Below are 19104 nucleotides of genomic sequence, written 5' to 3'. Positions count from 1 at the left end.
TCATGATAACTGATGACTGATGACTTGACTGTTTCAGTGTCTGATAAGAACCTGGGGCTGGGGGCGTTGCAGGGTCCAATCGTGCTTCTGTGCTACACCAGCATTGGAGCCTATCTCGATCTCTTGGCGTGAGAGGAGAGGGAAGAGGGAGATTGCCGACTGACCAGCGACCACTAACCACTGCAGTGCGACCAATCGGTACGGAGTGCTCTGTATAGTGTACAGTGTACAGTGAACAGTGTACAGCATTCAATTGTATCTATTGTTTTCAATCCCGCCCCCTCTTGTTTCTTTCGCCGGTTTGTGGCCTGTCATCGACACACTGCTGGTGGTACTCATGCCTCGACTTAGCGCTGTCACGAAGCAAACCCCAAACCCCGCCAACGTCCAGGCTCGCTTCTTATTACATGATGAATTTCGTCGATTTGTCCAGAAAGTGGATCGTAAGATCCAGGACCCGAACGACCACAATATCATACGTTGAAGCGTGCCTAGAAGGCACTATGCCAAACCACCACTAATGTATTTGTGTGTCACACAGGCGCTCTCTTCCACGTGATGTGAGCTTCCGCGACATCTGGCGACCCTCAAGTGATGCGGCTGGACCACTGTGCAAGAAGTCAAGTACACCATATCAGTCTCCAGCCAAGGTTTGGGAAACACTATGTGTGAGTATCGACGATGCTGACGCTGTCCTGCTCAGTCACCGCTTTGCCATGTCGCCATGCCAAATGTCCAATTGACCGGAGTTCCACGCGACCATCCATGCTGATTCTGCTGTCGTTTCAATCTTTCTAGCCCCGAGTATTCATATGCTACTCATATCTGAGATCTAAGTATGGCCAGGGAATTAGTTAAAAGGATATAATGCGGGCCGAAGAACAAAAGGTTCTGATCATTGGGCAACTGTCGTGTTTGACATTGTTGGAGATGAGCCCGAAGCCGACAAGACCGACTCATTGGCTGTGCTGCAACAGATACCTATCTGAGTGCTGCAGAGGGATCTAGGATCCAGGATCTAGGATCTAGGACCAGCTGACAGAGGACGGAGGTTGATATTGACAACTGGGACTAAAGTCAAGCGGCTTCCCCAGCATATGTGCGACTGCCTACCTAGGTACCGCAGGAAGTCGCACAGAGCCCCGCAGCCTCGCCAACGTCATACCTTTCAATATCGCTGGTGTCGCAGCCTCGTCAGCCTGCAGCCTGCAGCCTGGACATTGGCTATGCACTTCCGGACCATCCCACGTAGGTTTCTTGTCATAATAGATAATATTATGAGTACTCGTAAGCCCTTCGCATTTCTCTCGGAACATTTCGACATCCGGTTGATCCCTGTCCATTGTCGCTGCCGTCGGTACCTGGCCCGTTGATGGCGTTGCAGAGTGCGGCTGGTGCTGATGTCACAGACCTGGAGCAACTCCCCACCAGCCAATCACGGCAGATCTCTTTCTAATGTGTGATGCAACTCCTCCGGGCCAGGAACAGCAGGCCCAATTATCAATCCCTTTCGGATTGCCCTTCCGCCTCAAATTGGTCGAGGCTCTGTAGAACGTTGTTGCGGACTCGAGTTGTGTGATTGTGCCTGGTGCCCCCCGCGTAAACCATGACGAAATGCCACACACATCGATACGTCACAGCAAACACGGTGCAACAGCTCCTGCCGCAATAGGTAAGTGGCCGCGAGGAGGCAACCACTGCGTTCCCATCTGACTGCGCCTGTTCCAAGCGAAAGCTGTACCTGTAGCTGTTAGCTGTTGTTTATTATGCCCGGTCCTCACGCCTCGCTGTCCCTCCATCCTTCTATCCTTTCCGAATGGCGCCTTCTGTTACAGACACTGTTCGAAATCTAGGAGCATCCGTCGCCGATACTGTAGCCACCTCCGTCGCAGCCATGACTGAGAACAAGAAGGTCGCAGACCTCCAGAAGGACGTGAAGGATTCGCACACCAAGCAGCACTACACTACCGACTATGGCATCAAGGCCTCTGATCTTGACCATTGGCTGAAGCCTGTAGACGAGAAGAACAACAGGATCGGTCCTCACGCCCTCGAAGACCAGATTGCCAGAGAACGGGTTTGTTGTGTGCAGCCATTTGCCTAGGACATGTGTTAACCTCGTCCTAGATTCATCGCTTTGATCATGAGCGCATTCCTGAACGCGTCGTCCATGCCCGGGGCGCAGCGGCACACGGAACTTTCAAGCTGTTTGAGAGTGCAGAAGACGTCACCTCAGCTGGAGTACTGACTGATACTTCTCGCACCACGCCGGTTTTCGTTCGATTCTCAACTGTCCAAGGCAGCCGAGGCAGTGCAGACACTGTCCGAGATGTCAGAGGCTTCGCTGTCAAATTCTATACTGACGAAGGCAACTGGGATATTGTCGGAAACGATATCCCCGTCTTCTTCATTCAGGAATCCATCAAGTTTCCCGACTTGATCCATGCTGTTAAGCCAGAGCCAGATACTGAAGTCCCACAGGGCCAAAGCGCACACAACAACTTCTGGGATTTCGTCTACCTGCACCCCGAGGCAACCCATATGTTCTTCTGGGCCATGTCGGACCGGGGTATTCCACGATCCTATCGCATGATGCAGGGTTTCGGCGTCAACACCTTCGGCTTAATCAACGCCAAAGGTGAACGACATTTCTGTAAATTCCATTGGCTCCCCGAGCTGGGTGTACACTCGTTGGTGTGGGACGAGGCCCTCAAACTGGCTGGCCAAGATCCGGACTTTCACCGCAAGGATCTCTATGAAGCCATCGATAACAAGGCCTATGCGAAGTGGAAGTTTGGCATCCAAGTCATTGCGGAGAAAGACGAAGACAAATTCGACTTTGATATTTTGGACGCGACCAAGGTCTGGCCTGAAGAACTGGTTCCTATTCGCTACATCGGCGAAATGGAGCTCAATCGCAACGTTGACGAGTATTTCACCGAGACCGAGCAAGTCGCCTTCTGCACCAGTCACATTGTTCCTGGCATCGACTTTACCAACGATCCATTGCTGCAGGGCCGCAACTTCTCCTACTTTGATACCCAGATTTCTCGTCTTGGGATCAATTGGGAAGAGCTTCCCATCAATCGCCCTGTTTGCCCAGTCATGAACTTCAACCGTGATGGTCAAGGGCGCCACACCATCACCAAGGGCAAAGCCAACTACTGGCCCAATCGATTCGAAGCAAATCCACCCACTGGTCCTGGAAATGGAGGGTTTGAGTCGTACCCGGCACAAGTCGAAGGCATGAAGCAACGCAAATTGGCACCCAAGTGGAAAGACTACGTCTCCCAGGCCCAATTGTTCTGGAACTCAATGTCGGAGATTGAGAAGAAGCATATCATTAGTGCCTTCTCCTTCGAACTTGACCACTGCGATGACCCCATTGTCTATGAACGTCTGGTGACACGCCTCACCGAGATTGATCTCTCTCTGGCGGCAGCCGTGGCCGAAAATTCTGGCGCGCCAACTCCTACGAAGCAGGCCACGGCCAACCCTGGTCACAAAGCCAAGGGGCTCAGTCAGCTGGAGTATCTGCCAGCGGAGCCAACCATCAAGTCCAGACGCATTGCCATTCTGATCGCCGACGGCTACGATGCAGCGAGCTACGATGCGATCAAGGCGGCTGCGCTCGCGCAGTCAGCTGTGCCGTTCACCATTGCGACGAAGCGCCAGGAAGTCAAGGCTTCCAACGGCACATCTTCCGCCAAACCCGACCACTTTCTCAACGGCATGCGCTCGACCATGTTTGACGCCATCTTTATCCCTGGCGGCGCCGAGTCAGCCAAGACGCTTGCGGGTATTGGCCTTGCCAAATTCTGGGTTCGGGAGGCGTTTGCTCATCTCAAGACCATTGCTGCCGTTGGCGAAGGTGTAAAGCTTGTTGACGTTGCTCTCAGAGAGGCAGAGGGTGTCCAGCTGGCGGCCGAAGGGTCTTCTGACGTTGTGGACTGGTATGGTGTCGTTACGGCACAGAAGCCAGATACAGGATCTTCTATCAAGGATAACGTGAAGCTGGTCAAAGAAGCCACGGACTTCACCAGCAAGTTCTTCTGGAACATTTCGCAGCACAGAAACTGGGCTCGAGAATTGGATGGCCTTGCTGATCAAGTCCCGGTCTGATCAAGTCACGTTTTGATCTTAGTTGGTTGAAGGGGGGACATGCGACACAAGCACAATGGTACCTTGGGTTGCTGACCGTGTGCAGCGTAACTAGAAAGCTAAGGCATTCAATCATCAATCGTAATGGATTATTCCGTGTCATTCTGCTCCTGTCTAGGTTTACCTTATGCTTGATCTAAGCCAGGCGAACATTGACTGTGATACTGCCTTGTCAAGGAAGAGGGCAGAAATCCACACCAGCTATGCGTGCAGTCGGAGCATTACGGAGTAAGGTTGCCAACTTGGTGCACCACAGTAATATGATCCTCCACAGTAATATGATCCTCCACAGTAATATGATCGATCGGTTTTTCCGTAGATTCCACCACTTCTCATACAACGCGTGATACTTCCACCCAAAATGCCATCCACCGCCCAACTGATTGAGGAGAGAGTGCTCCAGGCGTGTGACGCGTACAAACGCGGCGCAAAACAACCCCGGGCGGAGGCTCCAAATGGAGTCCGTCATCCCGGTGCATGCCACAGCCTCACACCAAACTAGGCCGGAGGAACCTCTAGGCTGCCCTTCGTGACCTGCACAGCCGAACCACTGAGCAATACCTGGGCAATCTCGACGCCCGGACCGTCGTCGCGCGACTTGACGCCGACCTCGACGAAAATCTGACTCCTTTGGCCCATCTCGACGCCCTGCGTCAGCACATAGCGGTAGCGGCCAGGCTTACCCTCCTGGAGCGCGAGGTATGAGGTCAAGGCGCTGGCGGCGCTGCCTGTGGCCGGATCCTCACGTGAGCCGAGACTGCGTGTGCGCAGGCTGCGGACTGGTACGTCCTGGTGGCCTTTTCTATCGGCGTCAGAGGGGGTGGTGGTAGCAGTGGTGGTAGTGGTGGTGGTTCCGAGGTCGACATAAAAGTATGAGACGACGATGCCGTCACGCCAGCCCTGGTCTAGACCGTCTTTGGCGGTATAGGTGGCATCGGCACCGACCAAGTTGTGCGACTGTGCGGCGAGAGAGTGCAGATCAGGCAGCTGGGCCAGGATAAAGGTCATGCCCTTGACGATGCTGACGACCGGGTGGTGCGCGAACGGTGTGTCGGCGAACGGCGAGGCGTGGATGTGCAGGTCGTGAGCGACGGAGATCTGGACGCCGGAGACGGCAGGGTTCAAGGAGATGCCGAAGCGGCCTGCCTTGACCTGGAGCGCCTTGACGCCATTCAGCCCGTCGTCCTGCAACAGCCGCAGCAGGTAGTTGGCCGTGCCCACGGTCGGGTGGCCTGCGAATGGGACCTCGGCGTAGGCGGTGAAGATGTCGATGCGGACCGACTGGTCATGGCGGTCGTGCTGCATCTGCTCATGCAAGAAGACCGACTCGGACAGGTTGAACTCTCGGGCAATACGCTGCTTCTGGCTCTGGGAGAGGACGACGTGTTGCGGCACTCTGATGATGGCCAGTGGGTTGCCTGTGTATCGCGTCGAGGTGAAGACGTCGAGTGTGACATAGGAGAGTTGGGTCGGTGTCCCTGGTCTTCCCTGCGTGCCTGGTATCTCTGTTCCGGATGTGTCCGTCGCCATGATGGATGGTTGGCTGCGTCGAAAATCGAAACCCTAACGACAGCAATGGTACTGGAAGGGTTCAATGCAAGTAAATGTGTAGAAGGGAGCAAGAGACTCCGTGTCGGTCTCGATGATCAGTAATATACATGTCTTGACAACCCAATGACTCATGCCACGCTTAGCTCAACACGGTGGATTCCTAAGGTTACACTCGAGGTCGGATGGTGCAAGCGACGACTCCTTTGCATTTCCTGCCTGAGCGCCCTCTCCGTTTGGTTGAGTTGGGAAGCAAGATTCCTTTCCATATCTTGTCTGAGCTCCCTCATCATTTGGTCGAGTTGGGAAACAAGACTTCTCATGTGGACAGCGACAGCGACCGTTGGTTGCTTTAGCGAACCTGAGGCTGGCACCTCCAACTCGGCCAAACTTAACGATGCGATATGTAATTGAGGTTGGACTTCCACCGTAGTCGTGCCTGTCTTAGCAGGATTCTCTTTACCGGGTTCCTCCCGGTGGCCATCTGCTATGGACTTCTTCGCAGATGGATCTCTTCTGGCCTGCGATGCTTCGTGAATGGATTCACCCACGACGGGAGGAGACTCCCGCATCCGCGTATGGATCTGGTCGAGAAGAGCCTGGCCGGTGACGGGTATGTTGTCTCTCCTCATTGCCTTTAGTTTTGCGGCCCATTCCGGTAGTAGATCCCCGGCTTCGTTGTAGGGTCGAGCTAGATTCATCCAGGTCGCCCAGGAGCGTACCACTCGAATGGCTGATCCAACATCCTCGTGGAACCACTCTTCGTGGCCGACGCCGCACTTGCAGGAGACCTCCTTGAATCGGGAGTCTCGCAACTCCAAATGCACGAGCTGCTCGACCCGGAACGCGTGGGGGATCCAGTCTGTTGAGTAGTGATGTTCAGTAATCCGGCCGCAAGTCCTTCTCGCATCATCCTGTCTTTTCTGCACTGAGCGTGCAGTAAAGCCAATCTTGACCATGACACCCCTTCTCTCGACATAGACGATTCCCGGATCCCGAGCCCTTTTCGCCAAATTGCTGTGCAACAAGTCGAAGAATGTTCGTGTTCGATTAGACCCATAAGGGATGTACTTGACATTGTCAAAGAGAGTCATCTTCCCTGCGGCCTCACCCAGCGTGAGGGTTTCCGGTGGAGGCTTGCCGACAACCTGCTTGACATTCGACTGAGATCGGATCACACGACCACTGGGCGGCGTCTGGAATGGGGTGCTGGAGCCAGAAGATGGTCTCTCATCCAGCTTCTGCTTGCCGGCCGCCACCTTGCACTCTTTTGCGCTCAGTTCAGTCCTCCATTTTTCACATATGGGCCTCCCCAGCTCGAGCTCTCTGCATATCTTTTGGTGCTGCCAGCAAAAGGACAGGTCGAGAAACCGGGCGAGACTCTCGTCAAGACACGGATCGGTCAGGCTACTGCTCAAAATGGTTTGGTGGAGTGTGGCTGCTGATTTTCTGGTGTATCGATCCCGGCACCGGAGACAACGGCTGGCCTCTGTCTTGACTGGGAAAATGCATGTCTCGTCATCACGGCCAAGGTCCCGGAATTGAGGCAGATCTTTGGCAACTCTTGCCATCTTGGAAGGAAATCGCAAGAAGCCTGGTGGGAGGAAGATACATCCAAGCTTCTCGCGGCGTTGAAGACAAGGAGCGTGAGCGGCCATATATACTGAACTCCTCGAAGCTTGAGGATTTGGGTCGCGATGAGCTTGAACGGACGTATGCCGCAACGCTAGAGTAGGGCCATAGCTATCATGTGGCACAGTGGTGCATTCGTACTTCCTGACGAGCAGGCACCAGCACGGAAGCCTGCGAACGTTGGGTGTGAAGAGGAAGCGCTCTCTCTAGAAGGGTAATCATTGCCGAGTAGGCCAGAGTCGAGACCTTGAGGATTTGGTCACTATTCTAGAGGCCGAGTATGACCAGACCGTGCTCTAAACCCCAAGTCGCAAGTGCCAACCCTGACTGCGATACGAGGTGCTATCGCGGCCAGTCTGGACAGGGTAATGGCTGGCAGGAACGCATTGGAAACAACGCGATAGCGCACAGCGGCATCTCGAGGAGGCTGTATCCGAGGAGGCCGAGTACTCCGTACTGCGTACTGTAATCTCGTGATCGAAAACCTCGCTTGAAAGGTATAAACATAGTAGCAGCTAAGGTGCACAGCCAGGCGGCCTCCCAAGAGGACCATGACGCGATAGCGCGGCTAATGCAAGCCAGGTTCTGGAAATGAATGCTTAGCAGCAGCTTTGGAATTCCCCCTCTTTGCAGAATCAGAGGCAGACTCGGGGAGTGACACGATGCCAACACTGTCGCCTACTTGAGGGAGATTTCAATTAGCAGAATGCACAGTTCTCTTGCGGGAAGAGAGTGTTGTCCAATTCATCACTCAGGCGACTCCCTGTTGGCCGAGTCGGAACTTGACAAGCTATGCACACGCTCATCAGTGAGCTCCTCGCTAAAATGGCGGCTAAAGGCAGAGGCCCTAAGGCTCCTTGGACCTAGAGTTACATTGAGCTCTGGTGGCTGGTGCTTGTAAGTTCATGAGGCTGAGGACCCGGCGGTCGTTGTGGACTCAACTATCGCGGCTAGATAGTAGATCTCCACGCTGATTGGGGTTCGGCGAGTCGGGAGGACTGAGGGACCTGTCCGGGGTCCCCTGCCACATCTTCCACATCCTATGGTCCAAGATCCCCTCCGCGCCCCGATCATCGTTGCTGAACCTCCCCAGGAAGAGGTGACTGATATCAGGCATTCCACTGAGGGGTGCATACGCTCGAGACCCCGCCCAGGATTGAGGGCTTTGTCGCACAGGTTTTCGACAATTCGACAACTGCATTGTTGCCTATTCATCACCTGGTTGTATAGATGTGGTCTCTTCGTAAATGCTAGGTCTTGACTTTCATGCTTCAATAAATTGATTGATTCCACAGGAGAGATACCCTGAAGTCTTTGTTATAGTGTTAGGCGTTAGCATTGCTACTGATATTTTCAGCACTGATTGCTGGCACCACTGACCAGTCAAGCCTTCTGTAGGATGGACCATGTCTTGTCGAAGGAAGATGTGAAGGAATACGATGCCTTTATCCCTGCAATCCCCTGGCTGGGATACGACCACAAACCCTCAGAGACGGTCGGCACATTCGACGACTATGCGCTGCAGCGGGGCTGGACCCCTGACAACCTACTCGATCTCAAAGAAGGCAGACTCCAGGTCATCCAACAAAACTCTGTCAAGCCGTTCCTGCAGAGCTGGTTCAGTATCGGTCTCTGGGAAGCCGCTTTGGGAAGAGGTCTGGAGAAAGACGACTTCATTGCGTGGAGAGATTCCAAGGCCATGTTCAGCAGCGAGAAACTCAAACCGATGGTCAGAGATCTCGTCGAGTACTTCATCCACGCCGCCGAAGATGACTCTGTCAAAGTTGAGATCACCATGCGCCTGAAGCGTGTTCTGAAGGCTGCCAGCCTGTGGAACAGAATGATGAGCGAAACTCAGCTCTTCATAAATGCAAATCCTGACTTCTGCGATGAGACCTTCCATACTGTGATGCGGATGTTCACCATACTAGGGGTGACGCTGCAGTACACAGCTGAGCATCTGGCGGAATGGGGACCAGTTGGGTTCCGCGCCCAGGTCCAGAATCCTTGGAGATTCACACTCGCACTTCAGCAGAGGCTCAAGGAGCGCATGATCGGACGTGGTTGGTGTCCATACATCCAGACCATGCTCAGTCCGTTCAATGTGATCGTGCAGGAATATGCTGCCATTGTTGGACCGCCGTCGACTCGGTTTCGCCATGATGCGTGTTCCGCCGCTGGTTGTGTCAGGCACAATATTGACGACAGTGCCTACAAACCTCTCCACACTCGACCAGACTGTCGGTGTGGATGGGTACGGCCGAGCCTTGACCGAATCCGCGAGATTCTGGACAATGGACAAGTTCCTCTGATGGACTTGACCAAGGTCTTGGACGCTGAAGACGGCAAAGTTGTGCATGTCGTACCGTTTGAACCAGGAAAGGCCGAATTTTCTGCCGTCTCACACGTATGGTCTGGTGGCTTGGGCAGCACCTCGGAGGAAGGACTCCCTCAATGCACTCTCCACCATCTCAGCGGCTACATGGAAGCTGGGAAGCTCTCCAAACTCGTCTGGATCGACTCTCTTTGCATCCCGCGCGACAGGAGGCTGCGAAAGCTGTCGATCCGCACCATCAACAAGGTGTACACTCAAGCGGACACGACCCTCGTCCTTGACCCAGAGCTCATGCACTCTCCCTCTTCCAGTACACGTCGGATGCTGTTATGGATAGCTACGGCAGCCTGGATGCAGAGGATGTGGACGCTTCCCGAAGGACGACTGTCTCGACGTCCATTCATCGCTTGGGAGGATGGCGCAGTCCCTCTGCAGCGCTGTTTCGCGGACGCTGCAACCGACTTTCACAACCCAGTCACTGGTGCACTGGAGCCAGAATTGTTTGGTCTGCTTTCCCAGGAGATAAATCAGCTTCGATATATACACCAGTCTTTGGGTTACCGCACCACGAGTAAGCGGGACGACGAGGTTCTGGCTCTCGCTGCGCTTTTCGACCTCGATCTCAAAAACTTCCTGGACAGGACATCCTCAGATGAGCGAATGGCGCTGTTCTGGATCTCCCTCAGGCACAAAGTGCCAATTCCGATGAACATTCTTTTCTTGAACACTCCTAGACTCCCAGTTCCAGGACTTCGCTGGGCGCCCAGCAGCCTTCTGAACGCAGGAAGGCAGCTAAGCCTCATAACGGCGCCAAAGGGAATTGATTCCTATCATGTACACTTGGGCGACGATGGCACTCTGACGGGAGCTTATGTCGTAATTCGCCTGGACAAAAGATCGACCATTGTGCTGAACAAGTTCAATCCAATCATGCTGACCTTTCTTCCAGATCCAGGTTCAACACAGCTTTGCAGGGCTCCTTTCACCATTGAGGCTGGCGGCGCACGAAAAGCAAGGGTTCTTGATCATGTTGACGCCTTTGCGGTCAATGTAACCAATATTGAGGCCACAACAGCAGAGCTTTTGGCCAACGAACTTGTCGCTGCCGTTCGGTCTGCCGTCGCGCTGACATTGAACACTCCGGAACCACGGGATGAAGGCCACGCGGTGCCTAGCCAGAACGATTCCAAAGCTTCAAATCAACCACCCGGTCACTCATTTAGAGCCCGTCAGCGACTGCAGCTGTCACCCATAGAGACTCGAGGGAACGAGATGATTTCTGGAATTGTTGGGTGGGCACGGATTTCGATATCCTGAGCAGGCCTTTGGTGCTTTTCCTGATGATGCCATACCGGTGCTCCGACATCAAACAACACTCCATCAGACACGAAGACATGACCTTGACATAGCCATTCAGACAGTCACCAACTTTAGGCGTATTTGTTGCGAACCATCGATAGCCTTGCTAGAGTCTAGTGCGATCTGCCAGCTGCACTGTGCCTTGATATGACCGAGTCTGTATCGTCGCCGGAGCGTGCTGGTACTCGGGGCCGCCGCCATTCTTCCGTTATAAGGGTACCGTCATCATGGATAACAAACATGCATTCTTCTTCCAGAGACGTTTCTTGCTCATGAGAGGTTCCTTGGTAGATAACCATGCATTCTTGTCCAAGCGACGCTTCTTGTTCACCAGTGCGGGGTCGCAGAAGATACTCATTTAATTCTACTCTCGGGACAGCCGTCTGAGTTAAAGGACTGGGAGGCCCCTCTGTACCAGGCTGTGGAGTATGGCTGTCGGAGGTATTGCTGGTCCCGGTTGTAGTGGTTGTAGCTTCAGTGCCTCTTCTGAGCTCTGTCATGATGGCCTTGGAGGCAGAAACTTGTTCATTTGCAAATTTCTCTATCCTCTCCACCAAGGCCCGAATCATTTGATCCTGCGTTGCCTGACCATGGAAAGCAGCGCTGTTGTTAACCACTTTGACTGCACGTGAAGCCTCGTAGTCGCGCTGAGCCTCTTCGCATTCTCGTTCAAGCAATTTGATGCGTTTTTTCAAATGTTTACTGCGCCACCATGATTAATTCAGTCGTTCCACGGCCTGCAATGTGTCCCAACAGACAGGTGTAGCACTCACATTTCGCGCTCTTTGTCGACTGTGGCCTGGCCCAACCTGCGTAACTCATCCATGATAGCCATTTGGAGATGAAGGTTAAATGTGAACGAAAATATCAGGATGCTCAGTTTCATCGGCTCTAGACGGGCCAAAAGCTCTTTCAAGTCTTGTTCATCCATAAACATCCACAGCATCTTGGCCCAAACCCGAGCAAGTGGAGAGAAACTTGGATCATGAAGAGGACCTAATCTTTGAAAGGCTGCTTTGATATCGTGCACTGCTTCTTGAATTTGCTTTGTGAGATCATAGAGTAGTTTTCTTGCTTTGAGATCCTTGCTTATTGCCAGACCTTGTCGGTCCAAATCCGTCATAGTCTTGTGGAAGAAATCGAGAACCGATGAGAAGGTCGAGACGGATGTCTTGAGGCGTTTCACCTTTCTAGAAGAACATTTGAAAGACTGGTAAGACCGGTTGCATAATTTGACTAGCTGATGTGATGCCTGAAATAGTGTAACAGCTGCAACCCCAACATCCAAGCCGGTAGCCATGTCGTTCCAGTATGCCAGGAATATGCGGGAATCCAAACTCAGGTGAAGTACGTCTGTAGGCAACGCTGCATTCTTAAAGCATGAGCCGGCCGCAGCACGGGGTACCTGAAACCGCTCGGAGGGAGGCTGCTCTGCATATTGCACACGAGAGCTGCTGCGCTGGCTGACTACTTATCGAATGCAGCTCGTAGCCGAGAAGTTGCCATGGGTCAACAGTTGCGCCATTGGTTGATGCTTTTCGACCGTCGCTGCATGTGCAGCGCGTCCGATGCACCCCATTTTTCACCGGTTTATATTGGCTTGTAATATTGGAGAAAGGGCAGTGTGTGCTTACATCGGCAAGTGGCTATTCTTGCGGTCACCATGCTGCTCCAGGGGTACATGTCTGCAAGGTGTGGATTGTCCATGCACAGAAGGCCTGAGTGGAAGGTCCCATGCTGCGTCCGGTTAGAAATCACTGGGTCGACTCCGTAGTCGCAGACAGAAATGAATCAGGCTTGAATTGACAGCGAACTAGCCTCCTCAGTAAAAGTGAGTCTTCCGGTTGAAACCAGACCAATCCTGCTTTAGTGCAGAGGGATGCGAGGTTGCGGGAAAGGAAACGAGGCAGACTTGGATGTGTGAGACCGAGCAATGTGGGCTATTGATCAGTCCATCTTAGTGGCAGGGTAACTTCTCTTACCGTCTGCGGCCCCCAGAAGGCCTCTAGCAGAGCATGGGGGGATGTTGGTGGGCGCCGTAGTAATCGCTTCAACTTGGATGGCATGAGGTGCGCCGTGTAGCCCGGTCGTGAGGAGTCAGGACAGTTGAAAGGAAAGCCAGCAGGAGGGATTTGCGAGACTGCGCCAGACTGAGAGTCATGCAGAATGCTCCACCAATCACAAGCTTCCCAATGCGCCATTCCACGCCAAACTGCATGAGGAAGTTCTGTCTTGGCGACGTCGGTACCTCACTGCCGTGGCAGGTTGACTGCGGTGCTGAACTCCAGTTGAGCTCGACGCAACCGTCGAATACCAGCCACAAACAACGCAGCAATGTCGTTCTTGCGGTCCCAGAGCTGCCTGCGGCTCTCTAGATCATACAGGCAAGTTCCTCGATCGACGAGATGGTTATCGCAGACACCGCAGCGAAGACTCGGCGAGCCGGACCCGAAAGCAATCCCCGACGTCCAGGCCATGCAAGCGACCGAAGACCAAGCTTCCCTTGTTGAGGTCGAGGATTCCAGCATCGAGGCGTACCATCCACCCCATCAGCCTAATTATAATGCGCCGGTCGACTTTGCCACGTCGCTCTACTCGCCCGTTCCGAAACGAGTGATGAACGGCAGCGAACCGGGGGAGATCACGCCCGCCGCCGTCCTTTCCGGGGCTCCCGTGGATCTACAAGCTCGAACAGTCAGGTAAGGAGGTGCCTCGTAGTTCAACATGGAATTTGCACCGACTAAGCACTGGTTCTAGAATCTACAAGCAAGCCAAACCTGCCACGCAATCTGGAACGTGGGGTTCACACGCCTGGCGCTTGGACTGGGATGTCCTGCCCAAAGGCCATCGGTGGGAGAATCCCCTCATGGGCTGGCAATCGTCGGGCGACGTGATGCAAGGCACCAAGATTTCGTTCAAGACCAAGGAAGACGCGGTTGCGTTTGCCGAGAAACAGGGCTACGAGTGGTATGTTCATGAACCGCAGGAGCGGCGGTTCGTGCCCAAGGCGTATGCCAACAACTTCCTCCACGAGTCGGGACCGAAGATAAAGCACATCAAGACGAAGTAGGAGAGGAAGGGAAAGTGGGCAGGCAGGCGTGCACATCAACAAGACGAAGGAGCACACCATGGGTGAGGCTTGGAAGTGCGCTCTGAGAGAGTGATATGCAGGTATAAGCAGCGCTTTGCTACGACCAAGGAAGAAAGAGAACCTCCCGCAGAAAGCCGTGGGTTGGTTCAAGGGGCGTTGCGCATTTGTGTTCATGCTGTACCTGGCCGGCGTGTATATATTGACAGAATAAATCCCAGGACCCAAGACATGAAGAACAACCCACATGCCACATACCTTTTTTTCATATCATTGAATGACCCAGGTCAGGCTAATCAGGCTTTCCGCGCTTGTCGTGTCCGGGACGCAGATCTCAGATGGCTTTCCAGCACCTCAAGTTAGATATGAACGAACTCCAGCCTCCAGCACCTCGAGTTAGTTATGATCGAACTCTACCAGCTATCTCGACAAGGTCCCGCTAGCACTGGCAGCAGATGATTCCAATATGAGAGTAATTAGTACTCTACCAAGCGAAAGAACGGGGTTTCATTGATCGTCACGTCCAGTCTCTCCAGCGTTCCACTCAGACGACTTTCTCAGCATTATACGGGTATCTTGGGAATCCGAATTGGGATTGCGAATCGCATCATATCATCAAACGGAAACACTAATCGTACAAGGGTATCCTATCGTCCCAATTCCATTCCATCCCATCCTGACTTGGTCGCTGGCATACAACGACCCAGCAGCCGTCATGTCATGCCATCGTTCGTTATCAGCCGTCAAGGGTTTCATATCATGTCATCGTGATCAGCAATCAAGACGGGTTTCAAATCTTGCATCAGGGCCCATGCATTCCATTCCATTCCCGTCTCCATCCCATCCAATCCACTCCCGCGCAACATATAGCCCAGATCTGGCCGAGCACAAACACTGGCATGAAGCCCGATCCTGCGCTTAATTGGCATTGGCGCTGGGGCTGACACTGACGCTGACGATGACGCTGAGAGGGATTTGGGATTTCGTCGACTTTATTTTCCTTTAGACTTCTAGTAGTTGTGCTTCGCGCCCTGCTTGTTCACGTCGGCCTGGCGATTGTGGCTCGTCTCATTCACTTTGTCCTTGACGGCATCGCCGGCGGCGCGTAGACGCGTGGAGGTTCGCACATTGTGGTCTTTGGCAATCCTGTCACGATCACAGCATACGGAGTCAGCGGATGGTTTCAGAGGGGTAAATGAAGAAGAGGTAGGAGGTCACATGGGGTGGGCTGGGGGTAAATCAAGAAGAGTGAAAGGGAAAAGAGAAGAGAAAGCATACGACTTGTTGGTCTCTTTGCTCGCCGTGTCGCCGGCACCCTTGGCCTTGTTGGTGATGTAGTTTCCTGCGGATCGGAGGGCGTTCATATCTGCGGTTGGGGTGGGTTGGATCTGACTTCAGATGGACAAATCGATCAAATAAACAATAGGTAAAACACTTCCTATTCTTATAGCGTAGAAGAAGGTTGGGGTATGTAATGTAGTGGAGTAGTTTTCAGATAATAGGAACTACAATTCCATCCACCGGCAGAGATAGACACACATATATATACATGTGTGAGGGCGTGGGTGTTGTCTTCTCTGCACTACCAACCCTGCACTGCCTTGCCATGCACTGCCTGTTGTTTGGAATACGGCTACACGGCTACACCCGCCTCAGGTGATCGATCCGACCCAGACCGGAACATTCATCCAAGAGGCAGAAGCAGAGGCAGAAGCAGACGAGTAGCCAGTCACGCCGCATATACGGAGAACAGCACTCCATATCCGTACGCATGTGCTGTGCAAGCTAACACCTCAGGATAGTGGACATGACATAACTGTCGCCCTATCACAGTCCCGACTAGTAGCGAAAAGAACGAAATCTGGTTTGGAGTCGGGGCTAGAGAAAGAGGCGGGTGACCGATGACGGTGCACAGCGTATGGACTGGATAGAATCAATCGAAGGAGAGGGAGAGAGGAAGAGAGAGAAGAAGTGGGAGAGGAAGAGGGAAAGTGATGGATGGTGGTGGTGGTGCTTGATGCCCACAATCCATCCATGTACGGGTAATGTTAACCCTAACCCTAACCCTAACCCTAATCCTAGGTGTTCTGTGCAGAGTACTCCGTACGGATACAGAGTACAGAGTACAGTGTTAGATTAGGTACTACCTTAGGTGTTACGGTATACGGATACGGTCTATGTATACGGTCATTGAGGCGAGTACTGTACTCCGTACTGAGCTTGCTGTATGTGTAGTGGCGTCGGTCGATTGATGGTGATGGCGATGACGTTCCAGAGTCCAGAGATCCCAGCCTGGCAGCCAGTACGTGTAAGGCTGAACACTGAACACCGCACACCCTGAAGCCGGAGCAGGAACAAGAGCAGAGCAGGAAGAGGACAGACAGGTCAGGGCCAAGGTACACGCACCCCATATATATACAACAAGTTGAACTACCTTAGGGATCCCTCTTTGATGTATCTACGACAACTCGATGTCCATATATGGTCGTCGATTGTGGTCTATAGATGTCCCTCTCCCTCTAGTCTTTCTCATTGACCCTTGGCTTTTGACCTTCATCTACCAGACCACTACCACACTACTACACTACTACACTACTAATTCCCCTTGGCCTCCGATGTATAGGTGCACTTGTAACTCCTGGGTCCTTGGTCCGGGAACCCATGACGAGTCAACAGGTAGCTTGTCTGGTAGTCCGGGATGCCCGGCCACACGAACGGACTTGCTGTGTTCCAGCCATTGTCGTTGCAATTGCCCACCTCGTACAAGGTGCAGGTGAGACCCTTGTCGGGCCCCATGGATCCCTGAGAGCCGTAGTTCACGTTGTAGCATTGTCCGTTGTTGACTGGTGTCCAGATGCACGGCAGGACAAAGTTCTTGTTCATGCATTCGTACACGCCGCGACTGGCGGTGCGAGCCTGGTGCGCGTGTAATTCTCCGTCTCCGTCTCTTTCTCCGACTCTTTCTCTTGCTCCGTCTCCTGCCTGAGTGCCCTTGAGATGAGGGAACCGGATATCTGCTCCCATGTCGCTTCCAGGCCCTTCCACGTCTCGGGCATGGCTCTGCTTCGACCCGCCATCCCACTTCTGCTCGGCCGAATGGCCATGTGTGGACGCAGCATTACCGTCCTGGCCATCCGACAAGCCACCGTGGTTCTTATGCTGCGTTTGCGGCTTGCCGTCGGAACTCTCGTATTTGCCCTGTGCATACGTGCCTGTCTTGTACATGGCGTTTTCACGGCGACGATGAGTGGCGGAATGGGCAGCACCGTTGTTGTCGTTGTCGTGGTCGTCATCGTCATCGTCATCGTCATCTCCAGATGTGTAAGCGTGGGCGTAGACAGTACCCGCTCCAGCACCAGGGTATTTGCCGGAGAAAGGGTGAGCTGCACCTGCAACCGCGCCGCCATCTCCTGTACCACTTGGAGGACCGCCAGCTCCACGTCCAGGGCCGTCATGGCTCCCTTGCACATCACCGGCAGGTGGTCCGCCAGGCTTCTGCCATTGTCCAAAGCCGGGAAGGGCAGTGGTGAGGGTGGCCAACGAGCCTAGAAGGAGGACCGAGTTCTTGATTGCCACCATGTTTGTCAGCGAGTTCAACAGTGTAGTGTATTGGAACAGATGTCAGCGAATTCGATAGTGTATTGTAACAGAGGTGAATTTAGTATGTGTCGAATTGTATGGAGGAACTACCTACCTCCTCGAGGAGTATATAACATGTACAAGATCAGGCAGCCTGACCAAACAGAGGTGAAAAGAAAGGATGTGACTGTCTTTGTCTGGGGCTTAGGTTTCCGAAGAACCATCTCCAGCCCAAACAAGCACATGGCCAACCCACTACAGCCGTTTTCGCAGCTTGCAGCATCCGCTCGGGGCCTCAGGGCCTTGTTCCCGCAATGACAATCACGGCTGGCCCTCCAAAATCGTCGAGAGCATTGGTCATGAATGGAAGGGCGGCGGTGCGAGACAAAGCCCGAGCTTGATATTGTTCTTGTGGGACGGGAGGCGGCCCTTGATATTGTTCTTGCAACATTCCGAGAATGGCCTGAGCCGGCCCAAGACAAGGCACTGCAGTTGAAAATCATCAATCATCAATCATCCGCCCCCTACACCCGTGTCTTTCTTTCTTTCTTTCTTTTCGATCGTACAGGAGATGAACCGTAGGTTGTTTCCCTTTCGATCGCACACGACATGAACCGCGAGTTGTGTACCGGCTTTGGCTTACCGTTCCCACAGCATGACATGATTGCTGACTTGCTTTGGCGAGAGCGAGAGCCCCTGGTCATCTTCATAGCGACGTGACCTCTTTCAGGAATACCATGAGATACGAGATACTCGGTGGTACAGTAGCCTTGCAGCAGTCCCTGTCTTGGGGAGCACGGCTACTGTGAGTTGTTGGTTCAACTTTCGGATTGATTCGACTTCAAGGGCCTTGGCTGTTCACTGTTCAGGGCAAACACCAGAACCTCCTTAGCCCTCTTATTATTATCTCTTGTTCTCTCGTTAGCCTTGTTATTATTATCTCTTGTTCTCTACTTAGGTTTCTTATCTCTTGTTCTCCCCGGGGCCTAGGACCCACCCGAGTCCGATTAGGAAGGAAAGGGAAAGGGATGTACTCTGTAATTAATTTCATTCCATCATGATTCATGTTTTCCCACTCATGCAAATAAAGGAAGGTCCTCGCGACTAGTCTACTCTGTAGCGTCTAGCTTCGGTCGCTTATCTCCTTGACGGCAGCGATCCTACTACAGTCATAAAATATCTCCCCCATCCGCTCCTCGGCGCTCAATTCCGAAAGTCTACGGATTAATCATCTCCTGTACATAATGTTTCACTGTAGCTAAAGGACATCAGGGTTCCGTCGGGATGGCATGTCCGATAAATACGGAGTACCTGTACGGAGACAACCAGGCGTTGAAGGATCCAACACTATTAGTACTACAGTCCAATCTACCTGAATCTTTGATCTTGAAGGTACCCGATC

General features: G+C 53.1%; 8 protein-coding genes across 8 annotated transcripts; 3 read left to right on the top strand and 5 right to left on the bottom strand.

Annotated features, from left to right (window-relative positions):
• Positions 1 to 1894: 1894 nt before the first annotated feature.
• Positions 1895 to 4122, top strand: A1O3_04895 (catalase A; the record flags this gene model as incomplete). Its single annotated transcript, XM_007735023.1, has 2 exons — positions 1895 to 2077; positions 2128 to 4122. 2 exons carry the CDS (start codon positions 1895 to 1897, stop codon positions 4120 to 4122), a joined length of 2178 nt encoding a protein of 725 aa, XP_007733213.1.
• A 537-nt stretch (positions 4123 to 4659) lies between these two features.
• On the bottom strand, positions 4660 to 5691 carry A1O3_04894 (uncharacterized protein; the record flags this gene model as incomplete). Its single annotated transcript, XM_007735022.1, has 1 exon — positions 4660 to 5691. The coding sequence occupies one exon, from the start codon at positions 5689 to 5691 to the stop codon at positions 4660 to 4662; it is 1032 nt and encodes a 343-aa protein (XP_007733212.1).
• A 149-nt stretch (positions 5692 to 5840) lies between these two features.
• On the bottom strand, positions 5841 to 7280 carry A1O3_04893 (uncharacterized protein; the record flags this gene model as incomplete). The annotated part of the gene is made up of 1 exon (XM_007735021.1): positions 5841 to 7280. The coding sequence occupies one exon, from the start codon at positions 7278 to 7280 to the stop codon at positions 5841 to 5843; it is 1440 nt and encodes a 479-aa protein (XP_007733211.1).
• Positions 7281 to 8740: 1460 nt separating this feature from the next.
• A1O3_04892 (uncharacterized protein) lies at positions 8741 to 10993 on the top strand (the record flags this gene model as incomplete). The annotated part of the gene is made up of 1 exon (XM_007735020.1): positions 8741 to 10993. One exon carries the CDS (start codon positions 8741 to 8743, stop codon positions 10991 to 10993), a length of 2253 nt encoding a protein of 750 aa, XP_007733210.1.
• A 155-nt stretch (positions 10994 to 11148) lies between these two features.
• On the bottom strand, positions 11149 to 12335 carry A1O3_04891 (uncharacterized protein; the record flags this gene model as incomplete). Its single annotated transcript, XM_007735019.1, has 2 exons — positions 11149 to 11737; positions 11809 to 12335. The coding sequence occupies 2 exons, from the start codon at positions 12333 to 12335 to the stop codon at positions 11149 to 11151; spliced, it is 1116 nt and encodes a 371-aa protein (XP_007733209.1).
• A 1034-nt stretch (positions 12336 to 13369) lies between these two features.
• Positions 13370 to 14105, top strand: A1O3_04890 (NADH dehydrogenase (ubiquinone) Fe-S protein 4; the record flags this gene model as incomplete). Its single annotated transcript, XM_007735018.1, has 2 exons — positions 13370 to 13734; positions 13793 to 14105. 2 exons carry the CDS (start codon positions 13370 to 13372, stop codon positions 14103 to 14105), a joined length of 678 nt encoding a protein of 225 aa, XP_007733208.1.
• A 1028-nt stretch (positions 14106 to 15133) lies between these two features.
• Positions 15134 to 15487, bottom strand: A1O3_04889 (uncharacterized protein; the record flags this gene model as incomplete). Its single annotated transcript, XM_007735017.1, has 2 exons — positions 15134 to 15269; positions 15402 to 15487. 2 exons carry the CDS (start codon positions 15485 to 15487, stop codon positions 15134 to 15136), a joined length of 222 nt encoding a protein of 73 aa, XP_007733207.1.
• A 1231-nt stretch (positions 15488 to 16718) lies between these two features.
• On the bottom strand, positions 16719 to 17702 carry A1O3_04888 (uncharacterized protein; the record flags this gene model as incomplete). Its single annotated transcript, XM_007735016.1, has 1 exon — positions 16719 to 17702. One exon carries the CDS (start codon positions 17700 to 17702, stop codon positions 16719 to 16721), a length of 984 nt encoding a protein of 327 aa, XP_007733206.1.
• Positions 17703 to 19104: the final 1402 nt, after the last annotated feature.

This window comes from Capronia epimyces (genome assembly GCF_000585565.1).
Source record: "Capronia epimyces CBS 606.96 chromosome Unknown aczIQ-supercont1.4, whole genome shotgun sequence".
Classification (NCBI taxonomy): domain Eukaryota; kingdom Fungi; phylum Ascomycota; class Eurotiomycetes; order Chaetothyriales; family Herpotrichiellaceae; genus Capronia; species Capronia epimyces.
Note: the sequence above shows the minus strand (reverse complement) of the source record. Positions and strands in the feature narration are given on the sequence as shown.